Genomic DNA, 13102 nt, shown 5'->3' on the forward strand with positions numbered 1-13102 from the left:
TGTCCACGTTTTCCAGGGTTTGTTGTAGCTGCTTATTGTGTGTTATTGTTGTTTGTTTGTTTTGTTACTTTTCTAAGCTATTTTTGTAGCTTAGAGTCTGTGTTCCATTAGCTTAGTGGTCAGCTATTGTTTTGACAGAGTTTCTTTAACTGCCTGGAACCAGAAAAAAAGAAAAAGCAAGGTGATAAATGGGAAGAAAAAGTACTCTCCCAGTTTTCAGATTGACTCTGCCTTAGTCTTTTCCTGCCTGCATGGAGTCTGAAAGTCAGCCAGACGTGAAAACTTAGGTCTTGTCATGCCTTTTCTGAGCATGTATACAGTCCTGGGAATGCATGTGGTCTTTTCAACTCCCTGGTATGATGCAGGAGATTTTAAAAGCCCTTATTCCCCATGTATCTCCTTTTCTAATCTCTTTCCCTGATCTTTTTGCTTGTCTGTTGCTTGTCCTGTTACCCTTTGCCTCAGGCTACTGCAGCCAATATGGTTGCCTTTAAATTTTTCTAATAAATGCTGCCCAGGAAGCCTTCCCAGCCCTGGAAACATGACGAATCAGTTGAAGCAAAGAAATCCCTTGCACCAGTCTTTCAGGGAGCCACAGAACAGGTCAAAACACACACCACAATTTCTTGAGAATGAAGTCCATATTGGTTCCTCCAGCACTAGCAGCCTGCACCAGGAGTGTGAGCTGCCAACTACATGGCTGCTACTGATCTGAGGAGTGAGAGATTTAAAGTTCCACAGTGCTCTCTTACCACAATGCAGCAGCTTCTTTCTTCATTAAGCATCCCCCTTGTTACTTAAGTTTTCAACCAGGGTAGCCTCAGACTACAGAATCAAGAGGTTTACAAGGCATTATCAGAAATTACCCATGCTCTTGGTGTAACCTCTGTACTCTGCTGTCTTCTCTGTGGTGAATTAATTTTCTTCTGCTGGGCATATCTGCTTTGCACATGTAGGAAAGACCACGGATGCAGGCAGCTCTGAACTTACACATCATTCCAGATTAGCAAACTAAGAAGAAAAGACTCTCCTGAGCTTTTTAAAATAAGGCATATTTAGGCCAGCTTGGTTGGGTCATATGCCAGTAACCCAGATTTTAAAACCTGGCTTTGTCACTTGCTGTTTAGGTGACCTGGAGCAAATGCCTTAACCTCAGATTCTCAGTTTCTTTTTTATAAAAGAAAAATAATAATTCTAGGCTAGTATATATCTAGATATGGTCTCCTTTCATTTTATTTTGTTATGTTTGTTTTGTTTGGGAATATATCAGCATTCACTAATGCTTACACAGACATTTTTTCAGCTCCAAAAAGTTTCCTTCTGTTTTGTCATTGCTTTTCTAATTTTCATTATTTCTTTAAGATAACTTATCATTCTTCTAAGTAATCTCTTCTCTGCCATCTATTGTCTGTAAATCTTTTTGTTTATTGGTAGATATAGATAGCTGTATCTCCTCAATTACAGATCTTTTGGGCAGTTACACACCCATTCCTAGACCAATTGCTTTGACTAGGGGAATGGAATTCAGTGATCACCTCCTGGATCAGGATATTGCATCTGACATCAGAAAAAAGGGTCAAAAGGATTGGTGGGAAGAAACGAACAATAACCACTACAATGGGCTTTGGTACCAGATAGCCCAATTTATTAATACAGATGTTTTTATTTTTCCATCTTATCCATTCCATCTCCCATTTTTTTCTTTCTTTTTTTTTTTCTGTATTACATTCTGTACTCCTCCATTCTGTAAGGATACCAAACAGCTTTCTGAAATTAAAATAACTTTTTTATTCTCTCCTGTAGGTAATTATTTCTAAAGTTATGCTTTCCCTCAGTGTGTTAAAAGATTTTCCCAAAGGGAACCAGTGGGCTGTTGTCTGTTATCCTTGATTGGGCACTAGGTTTCTAGATTTGGTGTTTGCCAACAAATAGGGGTTTGTAAGCCCATGCCTAGCACAATGCCTGAAACAAATTAGGTGTTTATTAAACTTTTGCTAGTGAATAGTAAAGTTCACATCAGAAAAAGTGTCATTAATTTATGTAGAATATGTTTCCCTTTTGGCACGATAATAATTTCAGGGATAAGGAAAAGATATATTACATTGTGTTTAAGCCATTTTTACTCTGAATTTGAAACATACTTCAAATCTTCCTTTCTGTGATAAACTTTAATATTAACTACAATTTTTATCATTTTTTGTATGATATATACTTAAAGTCATGTTTGATTTCTGCTTTAGGCTAAAGGAAATTATTTTTAAAGAAAGAAATTCCAAAATGCAACTCGAATTTATGGTTCACAAACTTCAAAATGAAATTAAAAAACTAACTGTTGAATTAATTAAAGCAAGAGATCAACAAGAGGATCATCTGAAAGCCCTAAGAACCATGGAAAAAGCATTAGAAAAAATGGAAAGGCAAAAAGCAAAGCAACAGGCAGCACAGGTATATCTCTATTTTAAATTAGTCATGTGGATTAACACAAATTGATAGCTTCTTTTTTCTGAAACAAATTATACCATTTAATAAACCTCAAAGACATTAAGCTATATGCAAAAAATAATTTAAATACACCAATAATCTTAAATGGTTTCTAAATTAAAAGCTGTTGCAGGAAGTGTTAGGGGAAATATTACAGGTTGTTAGGCCTGTATTCTGTCAGAGATGGTTTTTAAAAGTCTTCATGTGATTGGAAGAATTTCATTTTCTTGCTTTCTGAATAGAAATTATTAGGTATCTGCGATACAAGTAAACAATGCTATGTTTTCCACAACTATATTTTGTGTGACTGTAGCATCATTAATTTAATAAATGTTGAAAATCACCCAAGTCACTAGTTCTGTCATTTATGGAAGTCACTTTTCCTTTGGGAACTGGCATTAAAATAGATGCAGGGAAAATTATCTAAATACTGTATTTGTATTATTCTAATCAGATGAGACTTATTCAAGAGGTGGAGCTCAAAGCTTCAGCTGCTGATAAAGAAATAAATTTACTTAGAACATCTCTTCATCAAGAAAAGGAAAAAGTAAAACAACTTCATGAACTTTTTGCACTGAAAGAAGAAGGACACAGGTAAATGAAAAATGTGTCAGAAAAATATTAACAATTTAAAAAAAAGAAAAAGAGGTCAACTTGTTTTTCCCTGATAACCTTAAAATAGGCAGTGATTGAGCAGTGGTGAAGTCTGACAGAATTAGTTCATGTAAAATACCAAGTATGTGTATGCATTAGAATAAATTGTGTAGCAAGAACTAGTAGTTTAAAGACACTTGATAGGTGTCTGTTATTTTTTCAGAGGCTCGAGGTATGGGCTATAACATTGAAACTTATTTTGCATTTCTCCAAACCCAATCAAAAGTTGATCATTATATACAGAGAAAATTGTTTTAACTGACTTCCATGTAACCACTTGCTAAAATAATCAATATTTTTTATTGCTCTCAATTCTAGGATTGGCAGATTTTTTCTGATAAGGGCCAGAGAGTAAATATTTCAGGCTTTGGGTGCCATACTTATCTTTGCCATTATAATACAAAAATAGATAATACATAAATGAATAGGCGTGGCTGTATTCCAGTAAAACTTTATTTACAAAAATGGGCAGGCAACCTCTGCTCTGTAGATCCCACAAATTAGAATACCTTGAGCTAGTTTTCTTTTTATTGCTCAACCAGTTGAATTGTATGATATGGGTTGATTGCATTTGTTTCCAAACCTCACTTGTTTTTCTACTTCTATAAATTAACTTTTGAATGCAGAAATCAAATTTTAATGCTTTGGGGAAAATTGTCATATTAAATGTGGGCAAGACAATTATCAAAGATTGGGGGGTAATATTCACAAAAATTTAGGAGTTTGCACTTAGTTGTATCACAGATGTTCTCATTCCAGTTTAAAGAACCAAAACTGGAAATAATAGTTTTTGTGTTATAGGTTTGATTTATGCAAGAAAAATAGTGGTGAATTCCAAAGAAGGAACTCACCTTTAAATAAAAAACTTTGGCCCTATATAAAAAGACTAGTAAATAATTTTACACTTTGACTTTCTCTATTCACCAGCCACTAATCGAAATCAGACTATATTGCATGTTAAAAATTCAAACAAAGCAGAAGATGCAATGAAGTAGAACTTGACTTCTGCAGATGTACCTAAAGAATTTTAGAAGCCATAGAATGGTTTTGAACTCTTTGAATGAAGTTAAGATTTGGTGTGTTCCTCTTATCCCCATCACCATTGAGTACACAATCAAATAAAACTCATATTCTTTTTCTACCTACCATCCAATGCCAAATTTCTGTGTTTGAAAGTAGGGAACTGATCTTAAGTTAATAATAAGGAATATCAAATATTTAAGAACTATATAAAGACCTTTAAATTTTTTTCCCAGGTGATCGGCATCCTGTGATTTTTATTTGTTTCTTATTCCAGGAAAGAACTTGAAACAAGGGAACTTTTTAATGATGCTGAGTTCCAGAATGCCTTAGCTAAAGGAATAGCCAAAGAAAAGAGAAAACATGAGCAAGATATAAAAGAATACCAGGAAAAAATTGACATATTAAACCAGCAGTATATGAATTTAGAAGATGAATTCCGGGTTGCTTTAACGGTTGAAGCCAGAAGATTTAAAGATGTAAGAATTGACATCGAGCTCTTTATTGAAAACAGAAGCAAGAAAGGGTTTGATGAGAGGATTTTTTGCAGTTTAGAATCCTAGCTCTATTTACATATTGGGTATATGACCTTAAGCAAATTATTTGAATTCTTAGAGCCTTAGTTTCCTCCCGTAAATGATAGTTACTTTTCAATGCTGTTGCAAAAACTAAGATCATAAATGGTGACATAAAGAGAACACTGGAATAGGAATTGGGAAGCCTGAATTCCCTTCTATTACTATAGAGCAAACTGTAGACCTTAGGTTGTTAAACTAAACAAATGTGGCCCACCATCTGCTTTTGCAAATAAAGTTTGATTGGAACACAGCCATGCTTATTTGTTTACACATTGTCTATGGCTGCTTTTGCATTATAACAGCAGAGTTGAGTGCTTGCAACAGAGATCATATATGGCCCGCAAAGCCTAACCTTTTACTATCTGGCCCTTCATAGAAAAAGATTGGCAATCCATGCTATAGCCAGTTCCTCCAGGCATATACTGGATCCCATCTCCTCTTGCCTACTCAATGATATGATTCCTGCAGATCTTCCCCCTCACTTTCACATCATCAGTTTTTTTCCTTGATATTAGGTCATTCCCTTCAGCATACAAACATACTACTATTTCTCTCATCTTAAGAAAACTCTCTTGACCTCATTCCCCTTGTTGCTAACCACCTCATATATCTTTGTCTCCATTTTAAGCAGAAGTTCTCAGAAATGTGTCTGTATTTGCTGTCTCTGATTTCTCTCCTTCCTTCCTCTCTAACCTCCAGTTAGGCCCTTATCTCTATCACTCCACCAGCACTGCTGTAGTCAAAGCCACCAGTGCCATCCACACTGTGGAAGTCATTAGTCAATTTAATCCTCATCTGATTTGACTTGTGAGCAGCATTTGACAGAGTTGATGCCTCTTCCTTGAGACAATTTCTTCACTTGGTTTCCATCACATCACATCTCTGGATTTTCTTGGTTTTGTTACTTCACTTCTTTTCATTCTGCTTGTCAGTTTCTCCTATTTTCTTCATAATCACATTATTGGAATGCCCAGAGTTTCCTCTTTTCTTCTCTAGACACATCCACTCTTGATAAATTCCTTCAGCCTCATGAGTTTATATAATGTTCATATGCTGAGAATTTCTACATTTGTATTTCCAGCCTATATTTTTTTGCCTGAATTCCAAGATTATATGTCTAATCACATATTTAACATCCCTACTTAACAGAACTAAAACTCACTGTGTCTCTCCCCACTCCAAACCTGCTACTTCAACAGTCTTACCCATCTCAGTTAATGACAACTCCATCCTTTTAGGTGCTTAGGCCAAAAACATTAGAGTCATCATTGACTTCACTTTATCTCATACTCCACATCTGGTCCCTCCCTCAAGAGGTTATCACCTCTATAGTAAGAATATATATGGCCAATTCTTACCTTCTCTTCTACTGCCACCCTGCTTAAGTCACATCCTCTCAGCTGTATTATTCCAAGAGCTTCCTAATTGATCTCCCTGTTTCTACCATTACCCCCTTCTCTCTGTGCTCCACAGCAGCTGGAATGTCATGCCACATCAGTGACATCAAACATACTTGGCACAGTCCTGCTTAGAGCACTCTTCTCCCAGACATCTCGGTGGTTTCCATCCTTACTTCCTTCAAGTCACTGCTCCAGTGTTACCTTTTCAGTGATTTTGCTAAATCCACATCTCAGCATTTCAGTCCCTCCTAACATTGCTTGTTTTTCTCCATGCACATAATCACATTTAACATGTTACACAATTTACTGTGCTCATTGTTACAGTGTTAGTCCCTACCCACTAGAATATAAGCTTTTGTAAAGCTGAGATTTTAGTCTGTGTTGTTTATTGATGCCTTCCAGCACCTAGAACAATGTCTAACGTACAACAGACCCTCAGGAATATTTGTTGAATGAATTAATTCTGGCTTGAGGTCTGACACTAACTCCCTGGGTGATTTGGGCAAATATATAACCTCGCTGGGTCTCTTTATTCTGAAAATAAGTGAGTTGAAATAAATTATCTCTGAATTTTATTCTTTTGCTAAAACTCTGATTCTATAAATGAAAGAAATAAACTCCAGAATCATATGTTTTCTAAATAGTTGGAGAACTGCTATTTACAAAGCAATTTTGAAATATAGGTTAAAGATGGTTTTGAAAATGTTGCAGCAGAGTTAGCAAAGAGCAAACATGCTCTTGTTTGGGCTCAACGAAAAGAAAATGAGTCTTCCTCTTTAATTAGAGATCTGACATGTATGGTGAAGGAACAAAAAATAAAACTTGCAGAAGTTTCCAAACTGAAACATGAAACAGCAGCAAATTTACAGGTAAGACTATAACATTATATTTCCTTTTAATTTTTACCTCAGTTTTTTTTTTTTAAAGTGTTTTATGATTTTAGGAAGTACACAAAATGAATTTTTAAATGATATAAATTATATATGTGACATGTATGAGAACAGTTATAATTAGGAGAGTAAACCTATGATTTCACTGATAACATTACTTAAAATAAAATAGTATTTAAGTAAAATAAAGAAATTTTAAGACACAGTAAGTAAATAGATGTCAGTTGTACAGAGACAGCAAAAATTGTGATGGTGATACTCAGATTTGAAGTTTGGGAAACACCACTTGAGTTGTTAATAATAATTTTGTTCTGGTAATGGTTGTTTTTAGATACACCTTTCTATAATAGCTTTTAAATGAATCTCTTTATTGCAGTTGTCTCCATATTAAACAAGTTGTCTCCATATTAAACATTAGCCCTATTTTTCCCAAGATAATTTGCTTATTGAAAATGCTTTTAGGCTATTGATGTAAATGCATGATGAGAAATTTGGGGGTATTGTAGGGGGTTGCTCTTTTAAAGTGTTAGCATAAAATTCAGTACTTAAAGGAGTGGCCTCTTAAATGACATTTATCTTTGGTAAATAAAAGCTGTAAGTTTTTATGATGTAAAATTTGTAAATTTTTACTTTGTGTTTAACTCTTTTCCTCATAAAGTACAGAAAATTTAGAAAATACTGAAGCACTTAATAATAATTACTTCACATTATTTATTTTTCCATATTTTGGGGGATATACAGAATCAAATCAGCACCCTTGAAGTTTTGATTGAAGATGACAAGGAGAAGAGTATTCAAATAGAACTTCTCAAGCATGAAAAAGTCCAGCTTATTTCTGAGCTAGCAGCCAAGGAATCGCTAATTCATGGTTTAAGGACAGAAAGAAAAGTATGGGGAGAAGAGCTGGCACAGCAGGGTAAAATTCTCAAATTTTCAAGGGGAAAATAGCTCATTTTTATAAACTAGCAAACCTGTTTATTGGAGAGTGAGAGAGGGAAGAACTTAACCTCTTCCTCTTGTTTCCCAAGGAGGGTTTTCAAAAGATACTCAATCTGAAAGGCTAAGTAAGAGTCAGCCAGCTCAACAGGAATAAATTGCTTCTTAGGAAATGGGAAATGGTTTATTATACCAATTAAAGAAGTTATGGCCCTGATTTGTTTTTTTGTTGTTGTTTGTTTTCTTTCTTCAAATATAATTTGATCACATCTCTGAACAGGTATACCTTTAAAACATTACAACTAAATAAGTTGTTGAAAATATTTCTTATACAGTAATTTTAAATTCTTTGTGTAGCATGCAGCATTTGTTTTTTTTCTTCAGGTACTTGTAACATTTATACTATTTTACATGCAGAAATGTAAAATAGTATAAGGGATGGAAACTATTTTAGGGTTTAGGAAACCCTCAATCTCCTTCCCTTTCTAATCATTGTAAAATAAGAGATATTCACTATCTTATGGCATTCATGGATATCTTAAAAGTTATGAATAGATAGATGTTGATCTTAATGTAGCATTGCTCATTTGTTCATTTCATGTAGGACTTTTTTGATAGGATTTTTTTTATCTAAATGGCATAACATCTCTAAATATTATATATCTGAGTGAACTTGTTTTGACCTTATTCATGGCTTTACATTTTTAAAGAGCAACTGATCTTTAAAAGGCCATTGTTCTTTTCTCCTGTCTTCCTCTTTATTTGTATTATTTTTTTTCAGTTTTTTTTTTTCTGTTCTATTTACTGTGTTATACTTTGTTTAATTAGATTTTCATAAAATATCAAACCTCCACGGTCTGAATGTTTGTTACAGATGATGTTTATTTCTTTAGGAGCATCTCTATCCCAAAATCGTGGAAAATTAGAAGCAAAAATTGAAAATTTATGTAGAGAGAATGAATCTCTGCAAAAGGCAAATGAACGTGATAATGATGCGTTAAGAATTAAGAACAAAATCATAGAAGACCAAACTAAAACCATTAGAAAATTAAAAATTGTAAGTTTGACATTTTGTTTTGCAAAACGAGTGAATGGCAGATTTCGAAATGAGTGGATCTGAGTCTCAAAAAAAAAATTTTTTTTTTCCTCAATGATTCCTAACTGCTGTGGTATTTAGAACTTTCTTTTTTAATATTTGTCCCTTCCTTCTTAAAAGTGCCAGATATTTCTGTATTAATTTTAAGTGAATTTTACTTCAAAACTTTATGGTGAATATTATATCACTGCTTAAAATAACTGGTACTTGATATGGATAAAGGATTAGGAATCACAAGGAAATTAGCATTTTGTTTTTAAAAATACCCTTTAAAAGCATTTTTCAGTAGTTTTCCACTATTGCTAAGTGGAAAATTGTGACAAAACCAACTATTCCATATTAAAATAGCTCATTTTATTTAAGAGTATATGAGTAGATTTTGAAAGATTTGTACTTACTCTGGAAGGAAGCTGTTTTTACCCTCTTCTTCAATGTGGCCTGTCTTTAAACAGCATACTAATTGGATCACTTATTTCTAAGTATTTTATCTGAAAATTCTCCAGAGAAATTTTCTAAAAATCATCTTAGGCACTGAATCAAATTTGAATTCTGAAAATTTCACCTGGAGATCATCTCTTAAAATGTGAAAACACCGAGAAAAGGGGTTTTAAGAAACTTCCAAATGGGATATTCAACCACAAAGTTAGGAACTCATCTTTCAGAGTAACTAGGTAAGATTTGATTTTTTTTTCCCTTAATTATTTTCCGGAAACTCCTTGAAAACTTAATTAAATTCAGAAAAGTAAAAAGCATGGTTATCCTCTCCATATATTTATAGCTATGTTAGGCTATAAATGCAAGTTTTGTTTTCAATATATTCAAAATTTCAAAGCTATCTGTCTTGTTTCAAGCTGCATAAAAGGTTCTTACTGAAATTTTTTAGCAGTAAGTCTTTGTTCTTGTTTTAAAATTCTAGCCAGTCATATTTTTCTTTGAGTTAAGCTAATTATGAAACAGACAGATTTGTGATTTGCATTCAAATTCATAGCACAAAGAAGATGATACTGAGATATAACACCTTGTTTTTGACATAGCTGACTGATTCCACAGTAAGATTGCTATTCTCTTTTCAGTCTCTGAGCAGAATTTTCTAAGGAAATAACTAGCAGTGAATGGCAATGAAGAAAAAAATAAGTTTTCGTCTTAGATTTTTGGTTAAAAAAAAAAAATTGTAAAATGTAACCTGACATTGCTAGTAATACTGTAAGTGCATATCCTAAACATTTATGTATTTAAATTTATTTTACAGTTTAGTACATTTACTCCAAAAAACATTGAGCATGCCTTGAGCATTGATGTGATTTCCAGTTAATCAAATAACCTACAGAGATAGTTGGGCACAATTTCCTTCTGCAATAAATTCATCATAAGTAAAATCTAAAGGGGAAATGACATGATATGCATAATTTAGAGTTTGATGTTTTCAACAAGTAGCTTCTATAGTTACCTTCTGACAATAGAAACCCAAAACAAATTTTTTTTGAATTCTCTTTCCTCCCCATATATTATTTTGGTACTTTTCAGTATGCATGAATCACAAGACTTTCTCTGATGCTGCAATGTCTATTTTTTTTTTAGTAATAAGATTATTTCATAGGAAACTTTTGTAGCCTTCTTAGATTCCTGATAGTATGTGCCAGGACTGCCCACTCAAGTGCTTCAGATGGTCATGGGGAGAAAATAAAACCTTCATGACTTTTATGCAAATGTTGGTCAAGAGTAGAAGGCTGTCTCACATCTTTACTTAGGATTTTTTAGAATATTAGGACACTGAGGAATTGAAACACGTTTTTTGGTAATATTATGAACCCATATTATTTTAAATAAGCCTTGTTTAGTATGTGTGTTTGCACTTCTACTATAAGAAAAAAATAAGAGGACTGGGAATGAGGTAAACATGAGAATCACCAATTTCATATAGTCACACAGAGAAATACCTGATTTTGGTTATAATTAGTATATCGCAGGGGTATCCATGGGTCACACTTCAGGCATATCCTCAAAAGCAGGTAAGTGTTCATTAGAATAAATATTCCATATGAGGCCTAATATCTGCAAATGTTTAATTGTGCCTGAGGGAGCCTTGATCTTTCTTTGATTATCTTATTTCTAGTATGATATCTTATTTCTATATTTGTAATATAGAAAATATAATATGTAACATACAAAAAATTATATAGAAAATTGTAATATAAAAAATATAATTAAACATTTGTAATATAGAAAATATAATTAAAATTTTGGGAATGTGTTACTCTTTAATAGTGATGACATCAGTATTTTTAAAGTAAAGCAAGCATTTGCTCATAATGCAGAAAACACTTCTGTTTAGAGCACTAGAAATAGTATGAAAATAATATAATAATACAAGATACATGCATAGTAAACATCAGGGTTTGAATACTGTCTTTGTATACTGTACTTTTGAATACTATCTTTGTATATTCTATACGGTCTTTGTATACTATCTCTGGTACAATGTTCTGTTTCTATCATGAAAACATACATATCTTTTTAAATACAATATTATAGTGTTGAATTTTCTTCCAACTTTAAAACACACCTCTGATATTTTCATTGCATTGCTTTCACTTTTCCCTCCCTCTTCTTCTCCCTCTCTGACTGATAGTTACTGACTTACTGAAATAAAAATTATAGCTAGAACAAAGATATGATCATTCTTAACTGCATTTAATATAAAGGAGTAGAGATGTCTCTAATTGTGAAAAAAAATTTTTGGTGAATCTTTTCTTAAACAGCTCTTTGACGATTCAAATAAAGTCCTGATTTTTTTCTTGAAGTGTGTACAGGAAAGAGATGAACACATTAAAACATTACAAGAGCAGATCACTGAGATACAAAAATGTACTCAAGAACAACTTGAGGAAAAATCTTCACAACTGGATGTTATAATGGAGAAATTGGAAAAACACAATGAAAGAAAAGAACAACTAAAACAACAGTTGAAAGAAAAGGAAATAAAACTTGAGGAAATTAGAAAAGCTTATAGGTATTATACAGATTTCCTTAAGACTTAAAATGCTGTGACTCAGTAATTTCATATAACCAAATTTATATTTTAAATTATTTCTTCTCATATTAGTATACTTAACCAGAAGTGGCATGATAAAGGAGAACTTCTGCATCATCTAGAAATACAAGTAAAAGAAGTGAAAGAAAAATTTGAAAACAAGGAAAGGAAACTTAAAGAGGAAAGAGACAAAAGTATTGTACTACAAAAGTAAGTATTAAGTCCTAAAAGATGTGTGATATCTTTAAACATAAACACTGAATTGGGATGGGTGAGATATGTATAAAGAGACTAAAAACATGTAGGACATAGTTATTTGCCAGGTACTTGATTTCTGTCCACCAGAATATAGTAGATGTGGTAGCAGAAATTGTATTTCCAATAAAGCATAGTGGTTAAGACTCTGGTGCTAACAGATGAGTTTTGATAAGTTCTGTTACATACTATCTCCGAAATCTTGAGCAAATCATTTTATCACTGTATTTCATTTTCCTCTTCTATAAAATGAGGATAAAGTTAGTATCTGCCTTCAGTGTTTGGTGTGAGGTTTAAATTCTGGGTCTATATGTGTGTATTTATGTTTGTGTAAATAAGTTAAATGAGTTATAAAATCTTAGAACAATGCTTGACACTTAGTATTTTGCTTTTATAACTGCTGCTTTTTTTTAATCAAACTCTGTCTGAATGGAAGCAGTCATATTTTTGGTTGTATTTGGAACTTAGAGGAGACAGCCATTTGTCTACCAAGGGCAGTGAGCGCCTAAAGAGTCTAATATTCAGGTGGCACCATAAAGGACAAGCTGGAGATGAAAGCCAATTTTTAAACTTCTAATAACATATATATGACCTAAAACGTCCCCTTTTAACTACATTCATATATGTAATTCAGTGCTCTTAATTATGTTCACAGTGTTGTGCTACTATCACCACCACCCATTACCAAACTTTACATCAACCCAAATAGAAATTCTGTAAAATTTAAGCATTAACCCCCCATTACCTATGCCCAACCCAGC

The 13102-nt window shown here is 33.1% G+C and overlaps 1 protein-coding gene across 9 annotated transcripts in view; it reads left to right on the top strand.

Moving 5' to 3' along the window:
- LRRCC1 (leucine rich repeat and coiled-coil centrosomal protein 1) overlaps window positions 1-13102 on the top strand; it is a 49541-nt gene that overhangs the window by 20070 nt on the left and 16369 nt on the right. For 7 of the 9 annotated variants that reach the window (XM_037803232.1, XM_037803234.1, XM_037803235.1 and 4 more), the window contains 8 exons: window positions 2241-2445; window positions 2936-3075; window positions 4433-4634; window positions 6817-7002; window positions 7765-7939; window positions 8853-9016; window positions 11857-12065; window positions 12159-12296. In XM_037803232.1, coding sequence (XP_037659160.1) covers window positions 2241-2445; window positions 2936-3075; window positions 4433-4634; window positions 6817-7002; window positions 7765-7939; window positions 8853-9016; window positions 11857-12065; window positions 12159-12296 — 1419 coding nt within the window. Of the gene's footprint in view, window positions 1-2240; window positions 2446-2935; window positions 3076-4432; window positions 4635-6816; window positions 7003-7764; window positions 7940-8852; window positions 9017-9583; window positions 9727-11856; window positions 12066-12158; window positions 12297-13102 lie in introns of those variants that run through there. The other 2 variants (XR_005211669.1, XM_037803233.1) reach the window with 2 other exon arrangements.

Source organism: Choloepus didactylus, chromosome 14 (assembly GCF_015220235.1).
Source record: "Choloepus didactylus isolate mChoDid1 chromosome 14, mChoDid1.pri, whole genome shotgun sequence".
NCBI classification, from domain to species: Eukaryota; Metazoa; Chordata; class Mammalia; order Pilosa; family Megalonychidae; genus Choloepus; species Choloepus didactylus.